The sequence below is a fragment of the Terrapene carolina genome, unplaced genomic scaffold, assembly GCF_002925995.2.
Source record: "Terrapene carolina triunguis isolate 2854851 unplaced genomic scaffold, T_m_triunguis-2.0 Scaffold30, whole genome shotgun sequence".
Taxonomy (NCBI): Eukaryota; Metazoa; Chordata; order Testudines; family Emydidae; genus Terrapene; species Terrapene triunguis.
The window spans coordinates 7,706,111-7,730,117 of NW_020664381.1; the positions used below are offsets into that span (position 1 = coordinate 7,706,111).

A 24,007-nucleotide genomic window follows, 5' to 3' on the forward strand; every position below is an offset into this window, starting at 1 on the left:
CTGGATCTAGACTTGAGACGATCAGAGGACTTGGAGCGTCTGCGTCTGGACCTCCAGGAAGAGTCTTTGCGCCCTTTTTTTCCAACAGATCTGGATCTAGACTTGAGACGATCCAAGGACTTGGAGCGTCTGCGTCTAGACCTCCGTGAAGAATCTTTGCGCTCTCTTTTTTCAACAGATCGGGATCTAGACTTAAGGCGATCAGAGGACCTGGAGCGTCTGCGTCTAGATCTCCGTGAAGAATCTTTGCCCTCTCTTTTTTCAACAGATCTGGATTTAGACTTGAGACGATCAGAGGACCTGGAGCGCCTGCGTCTGGACCTCCAGGAAGAGTCTTTGCCTTCCCTTTTATCAATGGATCTGGATCTTGACTTGAGACCATCAGAGGACCTGGAGCGCCTGCGTCTGGACCTCCAGGAAGAGTCTTTGCCCCCTCTTTTTTCAACAGATCTGGATCTAGACTTGTCATAAGATGTGGAATGGTTCTTTCTGGAATCTGAATAGTTTCTGCTCCTAGACCTTGCTCTTTTATATTTCAAATGTTTAGAGACAGAATGTGACCTGGACTTTTTTTTCCGCTTCCTGGATCGTGAAAGAGATTTAGATTTACTCCTTTTTAATTTCTTTGCATCTTGTTTATGTTTATCACTACTCTTGTTACTTTTTTCATGTGCTTTCTTTTTTTTAAAAAGATCATCTTTCTTCACTTCTGCCACAGATCCTGGAGCCGCTTCGGAATCTTTTGCCTCTGCCACAACCACCACCAATTCTGGAGCCAATCCCGAAACTTCCACCGCTGCCACAGCCACCACCGATACTGGAGGCCCTCCCAAATCTTTCGCTTCCGCCACAGATTCTGGAGCCACTCCCAAATCTTTCACCTCTTCCGCCACTGGCCCAAATGCTGGAGTTGCTTCCGAATCATTCACCTCTGCTGTCACTGTCACAGATTCTTGAGTAGTTTCTGAATCTTTAACATACAGTGTATATAGAGAATCTGGAGGTGCTTCCAAATTTTTCACCTCTGCCATAGCCACCACAGATTCTGGAGCTGCTTCTGAATCATTCACACCTAAAGTATGCAGAGAAACACTAGCTGCTTCTGAATCTTCTACCTCTGCCACTGCCACCAGAGAATCTGGAGCAGCTTGCAAATCCTTCACCTCTGCCGCTATCGACACAGATTCTGATGCTGCTTCTGAATCTTTCGCCTCTGCCGCCGCCGCCCCAAATGCTGGAGTTGCTTCTGAATCGTTCACCTCTGCTGTCACTGCCACAGATTCTTGAGTTGTTTCTGAATCTTTAACGTACACTGTATACCAAGAATCTGGAGGTGCTTCCAAATTTTTCATCTCCACAGCCACCCTCACAGATTTTGGAGTGCCTTCTGAATCTTCTACGTCTGCCACCGCCACCAGAGAAACTGGAACAGCTTTCAAATCTTTCACCTCTGCCACCACCACTACAGCATCTGGAGCAGCCTGCAAATCCTTCACCTCTGCCACTGCCACAGATTCCAGAACGGCTTCTAAATCTTTCATTTCTGCAGTTGCCACCACAGATTCCGGACTTGTTTCTGAGTATTTCAACTCTGCCACTGTCACAACAGATTCTGGAGCAGCTTCTGAATCTTTCACCTCTTCAGCTGCTATCACAGATTCTGCAGTTGTTCCAGAATCTTTCACATCTTCAGTGTGCAGAAAATCTGGAGCTGCTTCCAAATCTGTCACTTCTGCTGCCACCACTGCCAAAGATTCTGGAGATGTTTTCAAATCTTTCACCTCTGTCACCGCCACCACAGCATCTGAAGCAGCCTGCAAATCCTTCACCTCTGCCACTGCCACAGATTCCAGAACGGCTTCTAAATCTTTCATTTCTGCAGTAGCCACCACAGATTCTGGACTTGTTTCTGAATATTTCAACTCTGCCACTGTCACAACAGAATCTGGAGCAGCTTCTGAATCTTTCACCTCTGCAGCCACTACCACAGATTGTGGAGTTCTTTCAGAATCTTTCACATCTTCAGTGTGCAGAAAATCTGGAGCTGCTTCCAAATCTGTCACCTCTTCAGCCGCTATCACAGATTCTGTAGTTGATCCAGAATCTTTCACATCTACAGTACACAGAAAATCTGGAGCTGTTTCCAAATCTGTCACTTCTGCCGCCACCACCACAGATTCTGGAGCTGTTTCAGAATCTTTCACATCTACAGGACGCAGAATATCTGGCGCTGGTTCCAAATCTGTCACCTCTGCAGCCAAAGATTCTGGAGCTGCTCTCAAATCCTTCACCTCTGCCACCACCACAGATTTCAGAGCTACTTCTAAATCTTTCATTTCTGCAGTCACCACCACAGATTCTGGACTTGTTTCTGAGTATTTCAACTCTGCCACTGCCGCCCCAGATTCTAGAGCTGCTTCTGAATCTTTCGCCTCTGAAACCACTACCACAGATTCTGGAATTGTTTCAGAATCTTTCACATCTATGGTATGCAGAGAATCTGGAACTACTTCTGAATCTTTCACCTCTGCCAGCATCACCACATATTCTGGAGCTGCTTCCAAATCTTTCACCACTGCTGCCGATTCTGGAGCTGCTTGTAAATCCTTCACCTCTGCTATTGCCACCACAGATTCTGGAGCTGCTTCCAAGTCTTTCACCTTTGCAGCTGCCGCCAATTCTGGAGTTGCTTCCAAGTTATTCATGTTTACTGTGTGAAGAGAATCTGGAACTGCTTTCAAATCTTTCACCTCCACCGTGGCCACAGACTCTGGAATAGGCCGCAAGTCATTTACCTCTGTAATAGCCTCAGATTCTAGAGCTGCTTCAGAATCTTTCACCTCCACTGTTAACTCAGGAATCTCAGGAGTTTCCGGAAATTTCAGATCCACAGTGTGCTGAGATTCTAAAACTGTTTCCAAATCTAGCACTGCATTAGGACTTTCTACAGTTGTTTCCAAATGTTTTCTCTCTGCTATGCCCACAGATTTCAAAACTGCTTCTGAATATTTCACCTGCACAGTGCCCGAAGTTTCTTCCAAATCCTTCAGATCTGTTGCAGCCTCAGCTTCTAGATCTGCTTCCAAATCTTTCATTTCCTCAGTGTGCAGAGATTCTAGATATGCTTTTGAATTTTGTATCTTTTCCACTGTCAAAGATTCTGGTGTATCTTCCAAAATTTTCACCTCCACTGTTTTCTCAGATTTTAGAGTTGTTGCTGAGAATTTCAGATCCATCACAGCCTCAGATTCTTTCACCTCTACCACTGGCATAGATTCTGTAATTTTTTCCAACTCCTCCACCTCTGCAGTGTACAGAGATTCCAGAGTTTCTTCCAAATCTTTCATCTCTGTCAAAACCTGAGCTTCTGGAGTTGCTTCTGAATATTTTACTTCTACTGTTTCCTCAGATTCCGGAGATGCTTCCAAAATTTTAACATCCACTGGCTGCCAATGTTCTGGAATTTCTCCCAAATCTTTTACCTTCATCCTGACCACAGATTCTGAAGCAGCTTCCAAATCTTTCACATCTACCATGACCTTAGATTCTAGGGTTTCTTTCAAATCTTTCACCTTTGCTGCCGCCTCCAATTCTAGAGCTAATTCCGCAACTTTCACCTTTGATGAGCAGAGAGATTCTGGAACTGCTTCTGAATCCTTTACCTTTGCTTTATACAAAGATTCTGGAGCAGCCTTAGAATGCTTTACATCCATGACTGCTTCAGATTTTAGGGTTGTTTCCAAATCTTTCACCACCACCATCTCACACTCTAGAGTTTCCTTCAAATCTTTCACCACTGTCACAGTCTCAGGTTCTAGAGTTGATTGCAAATCTTTTACCACTATATGCAGCAATTCTCGACTAGCTTCAGAATCTTTCACCAGAATGATGGGCTCCGATTTTTGAGTTGTTTTTGAATCTTTAATTTGCATCATCATCTCAGCTCCTGGAGTTTTTCCAGAATCTTTCAAGTCTGTAAGGTGTAAAGATTCTGGGGTAGCTTCTGAATGTTTCAACTCTGCCTTGGCCTCAGATTCTAGAAATTTTTTAGAATATTTTATGCCAGTTATTGCCTCAGATTCCGGTGTGGCTTCCGGATCTTTCACTTCCACTACTGCCCTAGATTCCAGAGTTGATTCAGAATCTTCCTCCTCTATTATAGTGGCATCAGACTTTGTAGCTGTTTCAAAACCTTTCATCACCTCCACCTCAGTATGTGGAGATATTTTCAAGTCACTTACTTCTGTCATGACTTGGGATTGTGGAATTGTTTTCAAATCTTTCACTTCCATCACCACCTGAGTTTCTGTAGTTGTTTCTGAATCCTTTGACTCTGCCACTGCCTCAGATTCTGGGGTGGTTTCCAAATCTTTCACTTCTGCCAGTGATTCAGATTGTCCAACTATTTCCATGTTTTTCACTTCTGATGTTGTCTCAGATTCTGGAGTTATTACCAAATCTCCCTCCATGCACAGAAATTTGGGAATTGCTTCCAAATCTTTAAACTGAGTTGTGACCTCAGACTCAGCTTGTACAAGTTTATTTAAATCCTTCACCTCTACCATGACTACGGACTCAAAGGCTGCTTCCAAAGCCTTCAACTTCACCACAGACATAGATTCTAGGACTCCTTCTGATTCTGTCACATCTTCTATTTGCAGAGATAGTGGAGGTGTTTCTGCACTTTTCTCCTCCACCCTGGCCATAGGCCCTAGGGTTGCTTCCGAACTTTTTGCCGCCACGACAGATTCTAGGGTTCCTTCTAATTCTTTCACATCTTCCATTTGCAGAGACCAAAGCATTGCTTCCGAATCTTTCACCTCTGCCACCGGTTCTAGAGTTGCCTCTAAATCTTTTGCCGTGGCCTCAGATTCTAGGGCTCCTTCTGAATCTTTCACATTCTCCATTTGCAGAGAGAGAACTTCCAGACCTTTAGCCTCTACCATGGTCACAGGTTCTAGGGTTGGTTCTGAACCTATTGCCCTGGCCACAGATTCTAAGGCTTCTTCTGAATCTTTCACATTCTCTATTTCCAGAGACAGCAGAGTTGCTTCTGAACCTCTTCCCTCCCCCACAGCCACAGCTTTTAGGGTTGGTTTTGAACCTTTTGCCATGGCCAAAGATTTTACACCTCCTTCTGAACCTTTCACATCTTCCATCTGCAGAGACAGCGGTGCTGGTTCTGAATCTTTCACCTCCGAGACTGATTCTAAGATTGCTTCCAAGTCTTTTGCCTCTGTCACTGGTTCTTGGGTTGCTTCTGAGCCTTCTTCCATGGCAACAGATTCTAGAACTCCTTCCGAATCTTTCACATCTTCCATTTGCAGAGATAGTGAAGTTGGTTCCACATCTTTATTCTCTGCCAAGACAACATGTTCTAGGGCTGTTTCTGAACCTTTTGCCACTGCCACAGATTCTACTAGGGCTCCTTTCAAATCTTTCACTTTTTCCATTTGCATAGAAAGTGGAGTTGCACCTTTCACCACAGCCACATGTTCTAGAGCCACTTCCAGACCTGTTGTCATGACCACAGGTTCTAAGGATGCTTCCAAAGCTTCCATATCCTGTATGTGCAGCGATTCTGGAATTCCTTGCAAATCTTTCACCTCTGTCACCCCTGCAGGGTCTAGGATTGTTTCTGGACCTTTTGCCACCCCCACAGGGTATAGGATTGTTTCTGGACCTTTTGCCATGGCCACAGATTCTAGGAATCCTTTTGACTCTTTCATATCTTCTATTTGCGGGGACAGTGATGGTGCATCTGAATCTTTTGCCTCGGCCAGAGGAGCAGGTTTGAGGGTTCCTTCCAAATCTATTGCCATAGCCACAGATTCTAGGGCTCCTTCTGGACCTTTCACCTCCTCCATGTGTAGAAATTCTGGAGTTATTTCCAAATCTTTCATCTCCATCGCAGGTTTTAGAGCTGCTTCCAAATCTTTTGCATTCACAACAGGTTCTGAACCTTTCACCTCCACCATAGATGCAGATTTTGGTATTGCTTCCAAACCATTCACCTCTGCCTTGGCCACAGATTTTGAAGTTGCTACGAAATCTGGCCCAGTCACAAATTCAAGACCTCCTTCCAAACTTTTTGCCTCTGCCACACCCACAGTTTCTAGAGTTGCTTCCAAACCTTTCATATCTGTCATGACAACAGATTCTGCGGTTTCTTCCAAAGCTTTCATCTCCATTACAACTACAGATGTTGGAGTTTCTACCAAATCATTTGTCACAGCCACAGATTCTAGAGTTGCTTTCACCTCTGCTATGGCCACAGATTCTAGAGGGGCATCCAAACCCTCTGAAGTCGCCATAGTCCGAGATTTTAGAATTGCTTCTGAAAATTTAATCTTTGCCATGGCCTCAGATTCTAAGGTTGTTTCTAATTCTTTCACCTCCACCATGCCCATCGATTTCAGAGTAGCTTCTGAAGTAGCTTCTGAATCTTTTAGTTCTTCTGTTATCTCAGAGGCTGGAATAGCTTCCAAATCCTTTTCAATTTCAGATTTACCAGCAACTCCAGTTCTGTTGGTAGACACAGTACCATTTTCAGTGTCTTTAACTGGTAAAGGTCCACCCTTTGCATTCATATTAATAGCTATATGATATATACTTTCATGAGTCTTATTCACCAATAATTTTACTTTAGCTTGCTCTTGAATTTTCATTGTACTAGTATTTTCTTCCTGGGTATCCAATTTGCTGGTTTCTGAACTGTGTGTATCAGTCAAGGCCAAGTTTGTTTTTTCACTCCCAAGTTTTTCCACAGATGATTCAGAATCTGATAGCAAATGAGGTATGAGTCTTTTAATTGAATGCCCCATGTACTTTGCACTCAATTTTGTGCCCAATTCTTCTGGCTGCATTTGACCAGCAAGATCTGAATCTGCATGCCCTCCATGCTGTGTGATCAACTTTGAGCCCAATTTTTCTGTCTTTGAGTGAGAAGCAGGTTGTAAATCTGCATGCTCTCCATACTGTGCACTTAATTTTGATTCCTTTGGCTGCTTTTTATGTTTTTTTTCTTTCTTCCTTTTCTTCTTCTTTTTCTTCTTCTTGCTTTTGTGTTTCTTGTTCTTCTTTGACTTTTTTCTTGGAATTTCATCATCTCCTTCGTCAGTAGGGCCTCTTTTTGTAGATGAAGAGCTATTTTTCACCGAATCTTCCTCCACACCTTAAAAAAAAAAAAAAGAAGACATTTATTTAAAACTAATTTTATAAAAAGAAATTCAAATATAAAATATTTTAAACCAGTAATTGGGCACAGGTGCACATAAAGTTATACACAACCTGAAATCAACATTTTTTATGATAACATCACAAGTTACATTTTCCCTCAGTAAGAACTTAAAACAGGGATCCCCAACGTGGTGCCCGTGGGCGCCATGGCACCAGCCGGGGCATCTAAGTGCGCCCGCATACTGTCTGGCAGACGAGCATCCGCCGAAATGCCGCCAAATTTCAGCGCTGGATGACACCATTTGTCGGCGGCATTTCGGCGGATGCTCGTCTGCCACCACGGTCCTCCGTGGCTCGTCATCTGGCGCCCGCCAGACGAAAAAGGTTGGGGACCACTGGCTTAAAATGTCTGGGTTAAAACCAAAAATTTAGCTTTCAAAAAAATTAAACCAATCTTCAAACCGCCTCTTGCCAATTTTTTGGTAGGATTTCTATACTTAAAACAACAAATAAGACTGTTAAGATGATGTGATAGCAACTGACCTTTGATCAGTAGCTAAAACATTTATAATGATTGGAAGACAGCAAAGACTATGCCTGAAAAAAATAGCACATATTACAAAATTACACAACTGTGAAGAAAATGTGCCATTTGCATTATCCAAGAAAAAGACTTGAACAAAACTTTTACTTTAGTTGTTAAAATACGTCTTAAGATTTTTTTTTTTTTAAGTGATAGGTCAACATTTTCCTAAAATGGAATGTGTATGTTTAAAAAGCCTTAACAAATATTTAAGAAAATTTCTCAAGGTTATTTATTAATTCCAATGGAAACACTTTTTCTTAAAAAAAAAAAAAAAAAAAAAAAAAAAAAAACCAAACATTTGAACATACATGAAGACTAGCAAAAAACTGAACAGAAGCTAAAAATAAAACAATTCAAATTCACTAGCTTTAATTACCCAATCTGAGAGAACTTGAGAAATACACAAAGCGCTTAAGCAGGGAGGTATACAAACATCTTAAAGCCTCCTTAAGTACGCCTCAATCCTGCAAAGATTTACACACATGCTTAACTATGAGTAGTGCCACTGAAACCAAGGGCATGTGAAGTAAGCATGTAAATACTTGCAGAATTGGGTGCTAAAGTGTAATTAGTAAAAACATTTTTTTATACAGTATATAATTCTAGTCTGCCGGGTTCCTTTAAAAAAATAGTTGCACTGAAAAAAAAATTTTGTACGTTGCAGCAACCCAGCAACCTTAAGCTGTAACATAGGACTATGATTTACTTCTATCCTCAAAACAATACTTAAAAGGAGAAAGTGATCTTGGAATAAAAGAGTTGATATAAAAAGTAAACATTCAGATTCTATGATGATGGGCATACTATAAAACGCATATGGCCCTGATCATGAAAACATGCACGTAACTTTACACACACGAGTGTTTGTATGACTAAGGCTATATTAGCTAAGTGTTTTAATTAAAAAAAAAAAAAAAAAAAGGCATTTCTATCCATGTTCCTTCAACTGCCATGAAGAGTATCAATAATATAGGGTCAGTGTCCTTTCCTGGCTAACTTTTTCAATAAATCCCAAATCACTGCTGTAGCTTCACCTTTACCATTACTGGTGGGCGGCGCATTAGCGCATAATGGTTGCAAGTCTTTTTATTACCAAATTATCTAGTCTTCTTTTGAGAAGAATTAGACAAGTTTTAAAAACACGAATGGCCAGTTTGCACTAGTGCTCCCACTGTTCCTTGTACTATTCAACCAACACCAGTTCTACACCAACTGCAAGGAAGATTTCTGAAAATGCTCACTGTAGAAAAGCCATGGTACATTATGGAAAGAAGAAATATCATCAGAAAAATTTGCAAATGTAGCCTTTGAGATTATTCAGATCAAAGATGAACCACAACGTTCTACATTGTCTTCTGTGGAAATACTTAGAATCTATACTTACCAAGTGCACAGCAGTCCTCTCATTTCCATGACAAAACAATGAAAATGCATTTTTTGTAATCAAGTAGGACCCCAATACTGCCAACTCTTACATATACAAGTAACTTTACTCATGTGAATATCCCATTGAAATCACTGGAACTACTCAAATGTAGACAATGTTTGCAGGACTCGTTTTTGCTGGATTCATTGTTATCAGAGGGTCTATACAGGCATTTTATTTAGTGTATTACATTTGAAGCAACACAAAGCTGAATGCCTGTTTTTTCCCCAATTATAAGTACATTATTCACTAATACCACCACCATTAAATTACTTTATTTCATACCTTGCTATCTGATTAATATGCTTGGTCATACAATTTTGTAGTTTGATAAATGATGTGAGGAGTAATCCTATAGACCTTACTCAGGCAAAACTTCCATTGATTTCAGAAAGTTTTGCCAGAGTTAGAACTGCACAACAATGCCTTGAAGAAGATACTTATGAATTGTTACATGCCTTATTTCATAAGTAATCTTTAAAGAGGCATTTGTCAATTAAGAAAAAAATTATATTCTCTGATTTTTTTTTATCCTGTTACTGTCACAAATAAAATTTAATATTAATATAACAAAGAAATAAGGGGGATTACTTTTCTCTTAATTTGTGCACTTGACAGCACTATATGGATAATCAGTTTCAGAGTATTATTATATATGTAAAATATATATTACATTTTTACATATATGTAAAATATTATAAAACCATAAAAAGTATCAGGGAAGTGCACGGCAAGAGTAGCACTAGAAACTTTTATTTCATTTTCAAAAAACTGACTAGATTTACTCTTGTTGGTGTCCCCTTGAAGAAAAACATATTTGCAATGTTTAAGCATTTTCATTTACCTGATTTACACTGTAGCTCTGTATCAAGGGCCCCAGACAGTACTTCCTCTATTTTCTGAACTATCTGATCATTCTGAAGACTCCCAGCACCCGTAACTGTGTCATCTGAAGTGTTTGCTTGCTCAGCTGGGACTGTTTCACCATTCTGCTGGCCTTCTACCTTTCCACTAACCGAGAAAAATATTAACAAAATTCAAGTAATTTCGAGCTTTATTTTTATTTTTTAAAGGTAATGTATTCACATTTCTTACAGCCAAACCTTCTAAAGAATATTTTAGCCTCCTGATGCGGCCTTGCACTTTAGTGAAATATTAATCTTTTGGTTTGTTTTACTTACTGCGTTCTCAGACAAAATACTTTGTTAGTCACTAGAACTATGCCAAAGGGAAGAAAATATTTTCTCACTGTTTCATCCCAGGCCTTTTCGCAACACAGAAATTTCGTTTCCCTCTTCCCTCCCCTCGCCAAAAAAAAAAAAAAAACCACCCCACCAAGCACTCTTTTCCACACTGAAAACACACCAGCGTGCACGTGTTCTGAGGAGCATCAAAGCATTGCGAAATTAGCCCATCCAAACTTGTTATTTTCACTGAAAAACTGGACCGCCCGGAGGGGCAGCGGCCTGCTTGCACCATAACCGGATGTCGCCGCTGAGCGCCGGGCCAGGCCCTGTATGTTCGAGTGACCCGCAACGGCCGCCCCTCCCCCACCTAACTGTCCCTAGTTATCCCTCCCCGCCCCCACCCTCCCTCCCTCCCACTGTCCCCGTCCCGCAACTGCCCCCTGGACACCGCTCCCCGCCCCCACCCCGACTCCGCTCCCACTAGGCTCCCGTCCCACTCCGCCTCCCCGCGGCCCCGAGCCGGCTCGTTACCCGCCCAGCTGCTGCTGCTGCTCCTGCTCCTCCTGGATCTCCCGGAACTTGCTGACCACAAAGGACCGAAAGATCTGCTCGATGTTAGTCGCCATGACAGCCCCACGGCTCGACTCCCCCTCCATCCGCAACGCGGGTCCTCCACTACCCCACAATGCACCAGCGCAAGAAGCCACGGGCCAACCCCCCCGCCGACGCGTTCCCTTTATGCCCTCCCGCCATTGGTCGCCCTCTGTGGAACCAGAGGCATGACGGGACGTCAATCAGCCGCTCTGCCCCCACAGGGAACCATAGAGCGCAGCCTCTCGGGGGGGGGAGGCCCGTGGACGTTCCCCTCCCCCCCCCAGGTGCCTGGGGAGGAGGATGGGCCCCGGCAGCCATGTTGCTGCACCGAGTTGCCCCCCCCCATCCACACAGGGCGCCGGTGGGCGCGGGGCCGCGCTGCCCCTCCACCCACGGGATGAAACGCGGCTCCCTCTTCCCTCCCCCACCGGGCCAGTAAATGGGGCTCGGCCCGGGCGAGGGCTGCCCCGGGATCGCGTCCGCCTTTAGGCGCGCGGCGGGGGCTCGGCTGCCTGCCCGCCCGCCCGCGGGAGACCCGCACGCCCGGCACCACTCACCTCCGCGCAGGCCGGGGATCCGGGGCCGTGATCGCCTGGAGCCCGAGCCTGCCGCCTCCGGCCGGGCCCGAGCCCGCCGCAGCCAGTGGGAGCTCCGCCATGGGGCTCAGGCAGCGCCGCCGCACCAGGCCCCGCACTTCCCCTGCGCCTCCCGTGCGCGAGAGAAAGACGGCGGGTGACCGCTGCAGCCGGGGGTGCGGCGCGGCTCCGTGCGCTGATGGCTGCACACACAGAGAGCAGCTGTGTAAAGTCACGCACAGGGCAGAGCGTGTTTACAGAGAGACCATGTGAGGGAAACCCCAGCTCTTAGGAAGTCTGGATCTGACCTGCGTCTGTAGGTTTGGCGGGGAGACCGGAATCCAGAAACTAAATTCAGATAAATAAATAAATCCCAACCTGAAAGTCAGCCTCTGCCTTGGCTCCGCTAGCCAGACAGTCCCTGCTTTGGGAAATGTTTTACTAGATCATCACTACAAACGGATCAGCTGCACTAAATCCAGCTGCCCTTGTGGCAGATATTTGGGGATATTATCCCCAAAGCACTTTCTCACCCACATATTTTGGTGTTCCACTGATGCAGCCTTACCCCTTTCCTTATTTGGTCTGTGAGAGAAAATAGCCAAATTGGGTGATGGCATACAGTTATGTGATGATTCTGTATTCTTGAGTGACAAAGTTAAATTTTAAAATATTAATTTACCCAAAGTAAATTCTATACATAGTATATGTCCTCAAGACAAGCTGCATGTGTTAGTTTCTGGAAAGCCAACCTACACTAATTTGACAGCAAATCAATTGCTGCGGAGATCTTATTTATAGTCTATTATTATTGGGGGAATATGATAGAGGTCTATAAAATCATGAATGCTGTGGAGAAAGTAAAGTGTTATTTATCCCTTTGCATAACACAAGAATCGAAGGTCAACAAATACAATTAATAGGCAGCAGGTTTAAAATAAAAGGAAATACTTCACACAATGCACAGTCAACCTGTGGAACTCACTGCCGGGGGATGTTGTCATGGCCAAAACTATAATTGGATTCAAAAAATAATTAAAGTTCCTGGAGGAAAGGTCCATCAAGGCTATAAGCCAAGATGGTCACGGCTGCAACCCCATGTTCTGGGTGTCCCTAAGCCTTTGACTGCCAGATGCTTAGACGCTTAGACTGGACAATGGGATATATAGATGGACAATTGCCATGTTTTATTCATTCCATTTGAAACATCTGGCATTGGCCACTGTAGGAAGACAGGATACTGGGCTAGATGTTACTGGATCTTTTAGCTTATTGCATATAACCACATTGTCATCAAAAGGTCTTCATTATACCATGATAGATCTATTCAGTTTTTAATAATTATACAGCACCTATAACTCTGACAGAGGCACCTTTGATAAATAAGAATTAAAGCATTTGATACTACTCTGACAATATCACACATACTTTAGACAAGAATGAGAGGATTACCAAGAAATCTCATTGGTGTGAAAAATTGCCAGACTGAATCATTTATTTCAAATCTTCCTTACATAGACCTTGTCTAGACTGAAAAAAGATGTTTTGTTTCAATTGAGTTAGCGCAATCAAAGTAGCTTAGCTCAATTGAAAACGGCTTAACACTAGTGTAGACAGTGTAACAATTTAATCTAGATTGGTAGTAAATGAGATTTTCAACTGAATTGAACTAGTTCCATTAAGCAAACTCAAATTTTAAAAAACATATTTTTTTTAGTTCATACAAGGCCATAGTGATTATATATAGATCAATTACTGTTGACCAGTTTAGGGCCCAATACTGCAATTGTGCTCTGGAGTAAATTTTCTCCCCATAGTAGTTCCATTGAAGTCAATTGTACCACTTACAAGACGAAAGCTACTCCAGAGCTTGATTGTGGGATTTTTTTTTAAACCAATGATTCTTTGAGTTACACATATATGTAAAAGTATTTAATAAACTGATATTTTATTTTGATACTCATAATTTAAAAAGATCTGATGCAACATGATACTGTGCCTTTTTAGAGCATATAATTTTTCATGCATACACAACTCCTATTTGCATTCAGAGGAATTACTTACTCCTATCAAGATATGAGCAAAATTCAACAAAGAGTGAGTCCTTCACAACTATATTACGACTCTTGGAAAGCAAAGAAACTGCAGCAAAATGAATAACACCTTTGCGCAGTGTTGCTGGAACAATTTTTATAATGGAGGTGCTGAAGGTGGAAACCATGTATTTGAGTTGGTTAATACTACTTCAAGACAGGTGCGGCAGCACTCCTAGTTCCAGCACCTATGCCTTTGTACCATTTGAATGCTAAATTTAACATGCTACAGTATCCCCACAATTCTTCATAATTAAAGCTGATATATACAATAAGTATAAGGAATTAATTATTTGTTGTTATTTAATACCATAATATTCCCAAGAGCATTTGCCCTAGTAAAATAGTAAACAGTACTAGTCTTAGTAGGGTATCATCCAATTAACCCATTAACTATCAATGTTTCACTATAGAGTGATGTTATATTTCCTCCATTATATCATAGAATCAAATAATCTAGAGATGAAAAAGATCTATTAGCTGTAGTCCGTAACCTTACAATGCAAAATTATTCACTGTCATGCATTTTCTGGTGTTTGTCCGATCTAGTTTTAAATGTAGCCAGGATGGGGCTCAACTACTTCCCTTGGGAAATTATTTCACAGTCTATTAGACTGCCACCCGGATAATGCAATCAGATCTACATAGGCAGATCACTACATTTATGAAGAGCCCCATTGAAGTCAATGGGGCACAGTAGGGACACATTGATCCTCCTGTTCAGAGCTCCTTGCAACTCCAAGGCCTGTATGCGTCAAAAGAGTCGTCTGCTGTAAATAAATGACTGTAAAATCCCTAGCTTCATGCATAGATAGACTGTGAACTGTTAGTGGCATTCACTATCAGCTTTCTATTTCTTATTTCCTTGATTTATTAGTATAAAAAGTTCTCTTTCTCCGTTTACAATCCCTCCCATTCATTGCTTTTTCCTTTCCTCCGCCTAAAGGGTTAATCAAGCACGCGCATTTCATGCTGCTAGAGAATTCTGGGAACTTGTCTGTCGTTTGCAGAAATTGCCGCAAAAGGTCTAGTAGTCTGATAGGCGGACGTGCTCTGCTCTCTTGCTTCAGTAAGTGTTTCGTTAATTTTTTAGAAATGTGTTCTATCTAACGCACGTCTTGCATGGATGCTAGCGGAGTTGCACGTGTAGGTTCTGCAGTGAGGCATTTGAAAGAAACAATGTTTTAAGAGACAAATTTGTAAGAGGAGACTTAGTCTGTGATCTCGGCCATGTGCTTGGTCTGTGGTGTTTGATCTTCCGTAAAATGGCTTTTCCTCTGCACTGTTGTAGGAACAGCAATGTTTGTGTTTTTATGTGAGCCCTCCCTTTCAACTGAATTACTTGCATGAGTAAGATGAGCAACGTTTGTTCTTATATAGCTATAACAAACTCGGGTGGGTGCGTTTAATTTAAACACTGTGGTGTTAGCATTGTAATTATTGTAACTGCAAATTGCTTCTTCTACTGCTTGTTTTATTATTTATAAGGGCAATAGGATTTTTTTTTATTTATATGAATTTAAAAATAGCTGTTCTTACTCTTGGTCAGAATTGCCACTCAGAAACTAGAAATTTAAATTTTGTTTTTTCATTATGCATACATACAGGCTTGTTATATTAGTATTATATAAATGCTACACTGTTTTATTTTTTGGCTTTAAACAAGTAGTAAAATATTTGCTTTTTTAAAAGCGAATATTAAACTTTTGACCTATCATGGTTTGATCTTTAACCTTCTTTTATTCTTTCCCCTCAGTTTGCAAATTTGGAGTACTACCAAAATTGGTATTGTCCTCATAAATTCTTTAAATTCAGCTAGGGAACCTTGCAATTAGTGATTAAATTTGCTAATATTTGTTATAATCTTTTTTTTAAAGTATATTTACTTTCAGTATGTAAGTATATATGTTGACAATATTTATGCAGGAAGGAAAATGCTTCTTTTCTTTCTTTTATTCTCTCTAGTCCTTATTCTGCAATCTTTACTTAGGTCTGGATCCTGAAAGCACTTTGAACTCACTGAATATAATTAGGGTTACAGATTTGAGTACCTGTTGGGATGAGGCCACCAAAACGCCCATTGATTTTTAGTACTGGTTTTTCAGTGAGTGTTTTCCCTAAATTAGGATGCAGAATATGGCTTCAGGTGACTGCTTGTACATTAAGAAGAATTTTGAGACAAGGTATAACTGTTATGACATAATGATCTGAGTTCCTTCTAAAAAACTAACCCCCCCCCCCCCCCAAGTCATTTTTATCATCTGTTCCTTCCGCCATGTCACCCTCCTCTAGAGTCATTTTGCTGAGAAAGCACTGGACTGGGTTTTAGGAGATCTGGGTTCTATTTCCTCTTCTGGCACTGGCCTGCTGGATGACACTTAAGGATTTCCCCTTACATAATGGGAATCCTCAGAAGCCAGATTCATGCATCCTCTGTGCCCCAGGAGTGCTGCAAAGGGGCCCTAGAGGGACCAAAAATCTGGACTGAGGTTTTTATTAACTCAAATGTGAATCAATAATTGTTGCAGATTATTTTATCTCATTGGTGTGGTGTAGTCAGTGGGGTGGTGGCATTGGGAATAGGTGCATCAACTTAACTGGAGACTGCCTTTCTCTTTTGTCATTGTGTCTGGCTACTGAGTATCCCTTCTCTCAGATCAGCATCATCTAGCATTAAGTATATTCTCTGTCCTCGTTTCAGCCTCTGTGTCAAGCACTAATGGAGTGATTTTTGCAAAATAAATCTTTAAAGCATGTATTTTAATTTCTGTGGCTCTTGTGATAACCTTGTTCTTCAAGTCTGTATTGTTCTGCTATGAGGTTCCATACATTGACATGGGAACATGCTTATTGGATTTGACTCATTTAGGAATAAGAGAGAACTGTCTAATACATTATATTATTTTTAAAGATGAAAAAAATGTTTTCCTCTTAGATTACTATCCTTCACTGTGGCCAGTCCCTTAACCTTTCGTCCCTTTTTTCTTTTACTTGCTTACCTGATTTATTCATGGTTTTTCTTTATTCTTCAAACTCTATTTTTGTTTTTGTTAAAATGTTCCATCTCTGAAGGAGTCTTCTATTTGGTACAAGACTTAAAAATGTTATTGCATATAGAATTGAAATATCTTCTGGAAAATGTGCGGGATCTTCCTGCCCACAATTTGCTATTAAGACTTTTTAGGTTTAAAAACGTGCTTTTTCATATATATTCACGACATTATACCAATGATCCTTTGTAGTGGAAGCCATGCCCTGAATAGTAACAATTCCCAGGGAAGACAAGTTTCTAGTCACCGAAAGGAGCAAAAATATGTTGCTGCTATATGGAGAGAAGATAGCAGGGTTTGAGTCAGGCTTTCAGCAGACTAACTACATTTCTCATGAAATATGGCTGATTTGGATATGAGGCACGTACCTTGTCCTGCTGATTGGCTGAAACCCTGCTATCAGTCACAGCTGTTGTAAGTCTCTTTTTAACCATGGAACAATTTGTCAAGGGTCATGGTGGATTTTCCATCACTGACTATTTTTAAATCAAGATTAATTGTTTTTCTAAAAAATACACCCTAGGAATTATTAGGGGAATTTCTATGGCCTGAGTTGTACAGGAGATCAGGCTGGATGATCACAATGGTGTCTTCTAGACTTAGAATCTATGAATTTTTCGGGGAGACTAGGTCTCTGACAGTTCTCTCTTACCCTTTTACATCGAAGTTCTGGTCTTTAGCCTTCTATAAATAGAGCTTGTGTGTATGCATGTCCAACATGAATACTGTGCCAAATGCTTTTTGTCTGTGCCCTGCTTTGGGTGAAACTGTACACATGTACAAAAGTGAGTTGGTCACCAGCCTCTTCATGGAAGAAATGCAGGAAGACAAATGGGATTTAAGTGCCATGTTTGCTAAGATTACAACACGGTGCTGGTTTTTCAATTTGAGTAAAATTCTTATTTAATTGGTGTTCTTTCTCCTAATGAATGTAAGATGGTTTGGACAGCAAAGACCCAAGACCCCCTTATTGACCACGTGAAATTTATTGTTAAGCATTAAAAAGAATTAAATTAAAGTGACTGTAGTTGCTTTCCTCTGCATGAAAGCTTTTAAAAATTTATTTTCACTATTTAATAATACTGTTAACTCTGTCTGTTTGATATGTGTGTAAACTACTGCCTTGTATGTATTATAGTTTAAAAAAAATAAAACTCTTTCTTGCCGCTAGTACATTTTACATTCAGGCTTAGCAACACCGGTTTGTAGCTACTGGCATTCTGCTTAAATTAATTCTCCTTTACTGGATGGCTTCTTCGAGGTCTAACTGATAGACTGGACTGCTGTGAATATTATAGATCAGTAGTTCTCAACCAGAGGTCTGGGGGCTGCAAGCAGGCTTCGGGGGGCCACCAAACAGGGCCAGCATTAGACTCACTGGGGCCCAGGGTGGAAAGCTGAAGCCCCACCACATGGGTCTGAAGCCCAGGGCCCTGAACCCCATCACTTGGGGTTGAAGCAGAAGCCTGAGCAATATAGCTTCATGGGGGGGCCCCCTGTGGCATGGGGCCCCAGGCAGCTGCCCTGTTTGCTACTCCTTAACATTGGCCCTGGCTTTTATATGCAGAAAAACAATTGTGGCATAGGTGGGCTGTGGAGTTTTTATAGCATGTTGAAGGGGCCTCAGAAAGAAAAACGTTGAGAACCCCGGTTATAGATTATTTGGTCAATATCTTGGAAATTTAGCTTTTTCTTTTTCAAAAACTCCAAGTTAGAATACCTATTTATTTCTATTAATTAATTTAGAAATTTAAGCATTTCAGTGACATTTTATCTTTACATTAAGTAATGTCTTATTTACTATAGCAACTAGCTTCTTATTGTTGCAAAGGCTGAGCCTTAGCGTGCAAGACTTTAAGCATTACCAACTCCCGTTGAAGTAATGTGAGTTAGTCTTAGTTCATTTGGAGGTTCCCCCAGCTAACTCTCACTGAAATCAAAGGGAGTGTTTCCACTGTTTTTTGGGGAATGTTGGAACAGACCCCGGATCAGCTCCTTGCAGGGTCAGGCTGCTTTGTGTTTTAGCAGGACATGCTGCGCTTCATGTGTTCGTCTGTAAAGTTTTGTTTGGAATTCGGTTGCTCTATCCTGAAGAAGATCGAGGTTGGAAGACGTTTCCCTGTTTCATCATTCTGACCCTTTCATTTTCATGTAAGGTGTTAAGAAGATTTTCAGACATCACTCGTGAGAAGTCTTGAGCTCTCTCATTTAGCAACACCACTAGACAGACTAGCAAATAATTCTTCACTAGTCCAAAGGGACTTTATCTTTGACATTTTCACATTCTTCAGAAACTTATTTAGGTCACAATATAAAATGTACTGTGATTAATCACAGCCAGGTCGCTAGTGAACATTTATCTATATCATAAAACTACTGTGTAATTTGGTACAGTTGGTAGTCTGGTAAGGAGAGAACCAGGAATGGTATAGGAGGTTCATGTTGATGTGCATTGGCAGAACTCAGTGGGAAAACTTCTATGGGGACTATGCTGTGCTTGGTTGAGCCAGTGCTATCATTACCTTGCTTTCTTCACCACATTCATACACAAAACCGCAGGACAACAGTTATGTGAAACAGGCAAAAATGGCATCTGCCTTTGCAGTGAGTTCCTCTGCTGCTCTGCAGACCAAAGGTGTTAGCTGATGAGTGCACGCAATGATGTTGTTGCTTTCCTAACCTGAATATTATTACTTTGGTTGTTTTGCACAGACTAATGGCTGATCAAGTGCTTGTGATTGGTGGCGGAGGCAGAGAACATGCCCTGGCCTGGAAATTAGCACAGTCGCCACATATAAAACGAGTGCTAGTCGCTCCAGGAAATGCAGGAACAGCCAACAATGGAAAAATTTCAAATTCAGGTAATAAACAAAAAAGAGAACCTAAAATAGTTTTTTTTTTGTTTGTTTGTTTGTTTTGTTTTTTTAAATGTGTAGTACCAGTAGTTGAGCCTAAACTGGTGGTTCATTGATAAATTTAGGGTTCTATCTATTAGTGTCATAGGAGTTCTTATGTTTCAGACCCTGAATGCTTATAAAGGTGATGTTTGGATAGGGTGAGAAGTAATTAAAAAAGCTTTACTCAGACTGTAATTTATCTTGTGCAGATTATTTCCCCCTCTGCACCAGCTCAGCTATGCTGGTGCTGCTTTGGGGAGGTGGAGGCAAGAAACCACCCACTACCCACCCTCTTGTGTAGCAAGAGGCCCTGCAGAGGCTGCTGTCTATAAAAGAAATGTCTGAATCCTGCCAAGCCTGCTCATAATTTTGATGGATAATATCAATGTTTATTGTATTGATTTTTCACAGTTACAGAAAACCTGATGGTTCAACCAAAGAAATGCCATATTTTTCTCTGTCTTATTTGACCGTTTGCAGTGTCATCAGCCAAACAGAACAAATCTGTTGCTTGTCTTTGAGGGTGAGGGGAAGGGAATGAGCGTTCACATGGAAATCATATGATCCCTCTGCATCCACAATGTTAAACAAAGAGGTTTGTCCCTGTGTTAAATCAAGTTAAAGCCAGTTCGCATAAGATCCAGATTATTAAATTAAATGTCATTTAAAGAAGACTGTTATAAGAATTACTACACTTTTCTGTCACTTTCCCAGTAAAAAAAAATGATGCATCTATCTACATATTGGAGATACCGGCCTCAATCCAACAAAGCATGAACATCATTTTAGCTACTTGAATAGTCTCCTCAAACACCCATTTAAGTACTTTGCTGGACTGGAGCCTCATTGAATGTGTGTTAAGGGGTAAATCCAAGCCCCTTCAGGCATTAGAGAGGCATAACCTGGATTTGAGAGGAGGTGTGAATTAATATTCTGTGGCTTGTGGGGGAAGGCTTCATCCCACTTCCCCACACTCCCCTTACATCTCTGTAGAGCCAAGACTTGCTGCTTGGGCCAGGAACTCGGTCTAGTGTGCGTGAGAAAATGAGAAATAATTACACAGAGGCACGTGAGCCTCATTATATTCTAAAGCATGGGGATTTAATCCTTTCCCCATGTATGTCAATGGGAGTGTTGCCACTGACTTCAGTCTGATCAAGATTTGGTCCTGGAAGTCTATCCTTCCCTCTCTTTGGCAGCAGTGTACAGCAGGATGCACAAGATACCCTTTAATTAGCATTGAAATCTCATGTCTTGTGATTTTTCCAAGGGAAATAATGCAAATTTAAAAAAAAAAAATTCTCTTTCACAAAAGGTTTATAATCTGATCACAGTTAAACAACACTTGTCTCTCCAAAAAAGTGGCTTTATGGGTAACTTATTTTGCAAGTCATTGAGGTACAAAAGGATATCAGATTTTTTTTTTATTTTTTATTTTTAAAAATCTAATACCAGTTTTCCCGAACTTTAGTCCATAGTGGCCAAAATTTTCAAACCTGGGTGTCTGAAGTGACACTGCTAACTCCATATTTAGGCACCAGAATAAAAGTGCTTTGTTTTGCAAACATGATGAGCACCTGTTGACTTCACTGGGATTTCTGGGTGTACAACACTTCTGATGACATTTTTATTTAGGTGCCTGAGTATGGAGTTAGGAGTCAAACTTTAGGCACCTAGGTTTGAAAACTCTGGCCTGTGTTCCTTTCTTCAGGATAGAATACAATAGTCATATGCCAAATGAATGGTTTCAGAAAGAATACAAAAATATTCCCTTTCAGCCTACACTGTCACAAAAATTATGTTGCACGTTAAACAGGTGCATTTTGGAATAATACATGAACAAAATGACTCCTTCATTGTTCTTTCTTCCTGGGACATTCGCACATACTGTGGATCCTCTGCTAATATTTTGTATGTCATAATGTCTGTTTTTAGCTGAGTCCTGCAGGAAGACAATACAGTCAGACGTATAATGTCTTGATTTTTTCCCCTGAGCTATTCTAACCTGTGCCAGTACTGGGACAGAGAATCAGAAACCCATAATCAGGTCTCTCTGACAGAGCACCTCTTATTTGGCTGCATTTAGTAGAAGCTGGGCACAAAAGAGAATTTCACCTAGAGCTGGGGTGAGCACATAGCAGGGATGCAGCAGTCTGACATGATGCTCTTATTTGCCAGTTGCATTATTGTTAATCTCAAGGGTTTAAACAATCAGGATATAATCCTGTGGATTTAATTTGGTTTTTGTGGCAACCTAAAATACCGCAAACCCCTCACCTTTCTCAGTATATTTTCCATCCTGTAAGCATGCAGCATAGCACCCTCGTTAGTAACACTACATCATGAAAAGAGAAAAAAGCTTAAAGCAAAATATCCCAGGACTGAGAGGGTGTAATGCTTTTGCTCTGTTTCTCAAATGATGAGAGTAGCTTCAGACTGCTGTCGCTCCTATTGCAAATGACCAATCCAGCTCAGAACTCCGTGAGTTCAGATGACTCAGCCCACTGTCGACGTTGGATTTATTCTTGATAAAAGTCATGGAATAATATTGCCTTTTTGCAGAGCTTTCATCACACAATTTGATATCTAGTCTCTTGCAAGCTTTCTCTTTTTATTTTATATGTAAATCTTCTGTTCTTCATTATACTCTCTGTTTAAATTTCTCTTGCATCTTTTGACAGCCATCTCAATCAGTAATCCTGCCGCTCTTGTCCAGTTCTGCAAAGACAATGAGATCAAACTTGTGGTGGTGGGCCCAGAAGTTCCTCTTGCTGCTGGTAAATTTAAAATAAATTATTAAAGTTCTACCCACTTATTGCCATATTCATGGAATTATGGGTTTTAATTTATTGCTTCAGATGTGCTAGAAAAAATTACCACTGCTGAGGACAGTTATTGTGTGTTTTATTTAGAGGCTTTCTGTGGCATTATAATATCTGAGCATCTTGTAAACTTTAACTGATTTATGCTGTGAAGTAGGGAAGTATTAATATTCCGTTTTGCAGATGTGGCACTGAGGCACAGAGTGATTAAAGGTCTGATTTTCGGAGGTGCTGAATACCTGCAATGTTTGTTGAAGTTAATAGGATTTGTGGGTGGGCACAGCATCTCTGCAAATCAGTCTCTAATTGACTTGCCCAAAGTCATGCAGGCGGTCAGGAATAGAAACCAGAAATCTCCCGATTATAACTTTCTCTGCTGAACAAATGTTCTCAGTGTATTTTTTGATATTTTTTTGTTTGAGGGCCAGTTTCATATCTGGGGTGGGGGAAGGACTTTCAAGGTCCCTAGGTTAATGGAATATTAGGCTTTCTTCTCTTCCCACTGAAGTCAATAGCAAGTGTCCAAATGTGTTTATTGGGAACAGATGCAGGCCCATTGTTCCCTGAAGTTCCAGATTGTTGTATTCTGATGAAATGCACATTTCTGAAGGTTCTTATGCATGTAGTTTAAAATTTAGGATGTCCTTAACTATTCAGATCTTTTCTTTTAAGTGCTTGGGTTTGTAAATGATGTGTCAATGTTGTCACTTAGCAACCTTAACTAACTTATTAAATGAAATGTTTTTGAAAACAACTGACTGATTTGGAAGTCAGCATATCAGACTTACCTATAGAATTTGTAAGTTTTCGTTTGATTCTCTCTCACCTCATGCGATATTCTCCCCCAATGATTACCATGGACTTTTCGGCTGAGGGCTGTAATAAATGGGAAAAGGAGTTGTATCTGTTAACGTGGTGTTTCTGCAGTTGCATGGTGCAACAACAAATTCTGACCTAGGAGTCCTAAAGCCCAGATCGTCCCCTGCTAGTTACGGCAAACACTGCCCTTGAGGTCCATGGGGTAAAATTGGCACAATCCCCATGATGTATCCTATACATGGCACAGCGTTTGTAGCTGTTACTCACTAATGTGTCAAAGTGGTTATACAAAGCAACAACTTTATTAACTTGTAACTCTTATAAACCAGCTCATTACTGTAGTAATAATAACTCTTAAATCTCTTTATTGCTAGGCATTGTTGATGACTTGACAGGAGCTGGGGTAAGATGTTTTGGTCCTACAGCAAAGGCAGCTCAGCTAGAGTCCAGTAAGAGTTTTTCTAAAGCCTTTCTGGACCGGCATGGGATCCCAACCGCAAGATGGAAAGCATTCACCAATCCTAAAGAAGCTTGTAGCTTTATTACCAGGTAAACAACCTTTCATATTTAGTCTTTTTTATTATCTTTACAATATGTTAAGCACCTAAAGTTGGCAACCCACTTATCATTCAGTTATTCTTTTCAGTAGTGGCACAATGTTCATATATTCAAAAGACACTCTAAAAGTAACCCTGCAAAAATGGCATCAATATGAGTTCTACATTTATTGCTCTTTAATGACAGTTCAACTGTGCTCAGATTACAAGGGAAAAGATGGG

The 24,007-nt window shown here is 41.1% G+C and overlaps 2 protein-coding genes across 2 annotated transcripts in view; one reads left to right on the forward strand and one right to left on the reverse strand.

Moving 5' to 3' along the window:
* LOC113405083 (protein SON-like) overlaps positions 1-11,040 on the reverse strand; it is a 55,080-nt gene extending 44,040 nt beyond the window's left edge. Inside the window, exons 1-3 of the mRNA XM_029911397.1 lie at positions 10,910-11,040; positions 10,036-10,202; positions 1-7,174 (exon numbers count right to left, since the gene is read on the reverse strand). The exon at positions 1-7,174 is cut by the window's left edge and continues 580 nt beyond it. Of these exons, the coding sequence (XP_029767257.1) occupies positions 1-7,174; positions 10,036-10,202; positions 10,910-11,034 (7,466 nt within the window). The 5' untranslated portion in view covers positions 11,035-11,040. The remainder of the gene's footprint in view (positions 7,175-10,035; positions 10,203-10,909) is intronic.
* A 3,647-nt stretch (positions 11,041-14,687) lies between these two features.
* LOC113406440 (trifunctional purine biosynthetic protein adenosine-3-like) overlaps positions 14,688-24,007 on the forward strand; it is a 53,278-nt gene continuing 43,958 nt past the window's right edge. Inside the window, exons 1-4 of the mRNA XM_026651388.1 lie at positions 14,688-14,709; positions 19,403-19,551; positions 22,269-22,364; positions 23,603-23,777. Coding sequence (XP_026507173.1) covers positions 19,407-19,551; positions 22,269-22,364; positions 23,603-23,777 — 416 coding nt within the window. The 5' untranslated portion in view covers positions 14,688-14,709; positions 19,403-19,406. The remainder of the gene's footprint in view (positions 14,710-19,402; positions 19,552-22,268; positions 22,365-23,602; positions 23,778-24,007) is intronic.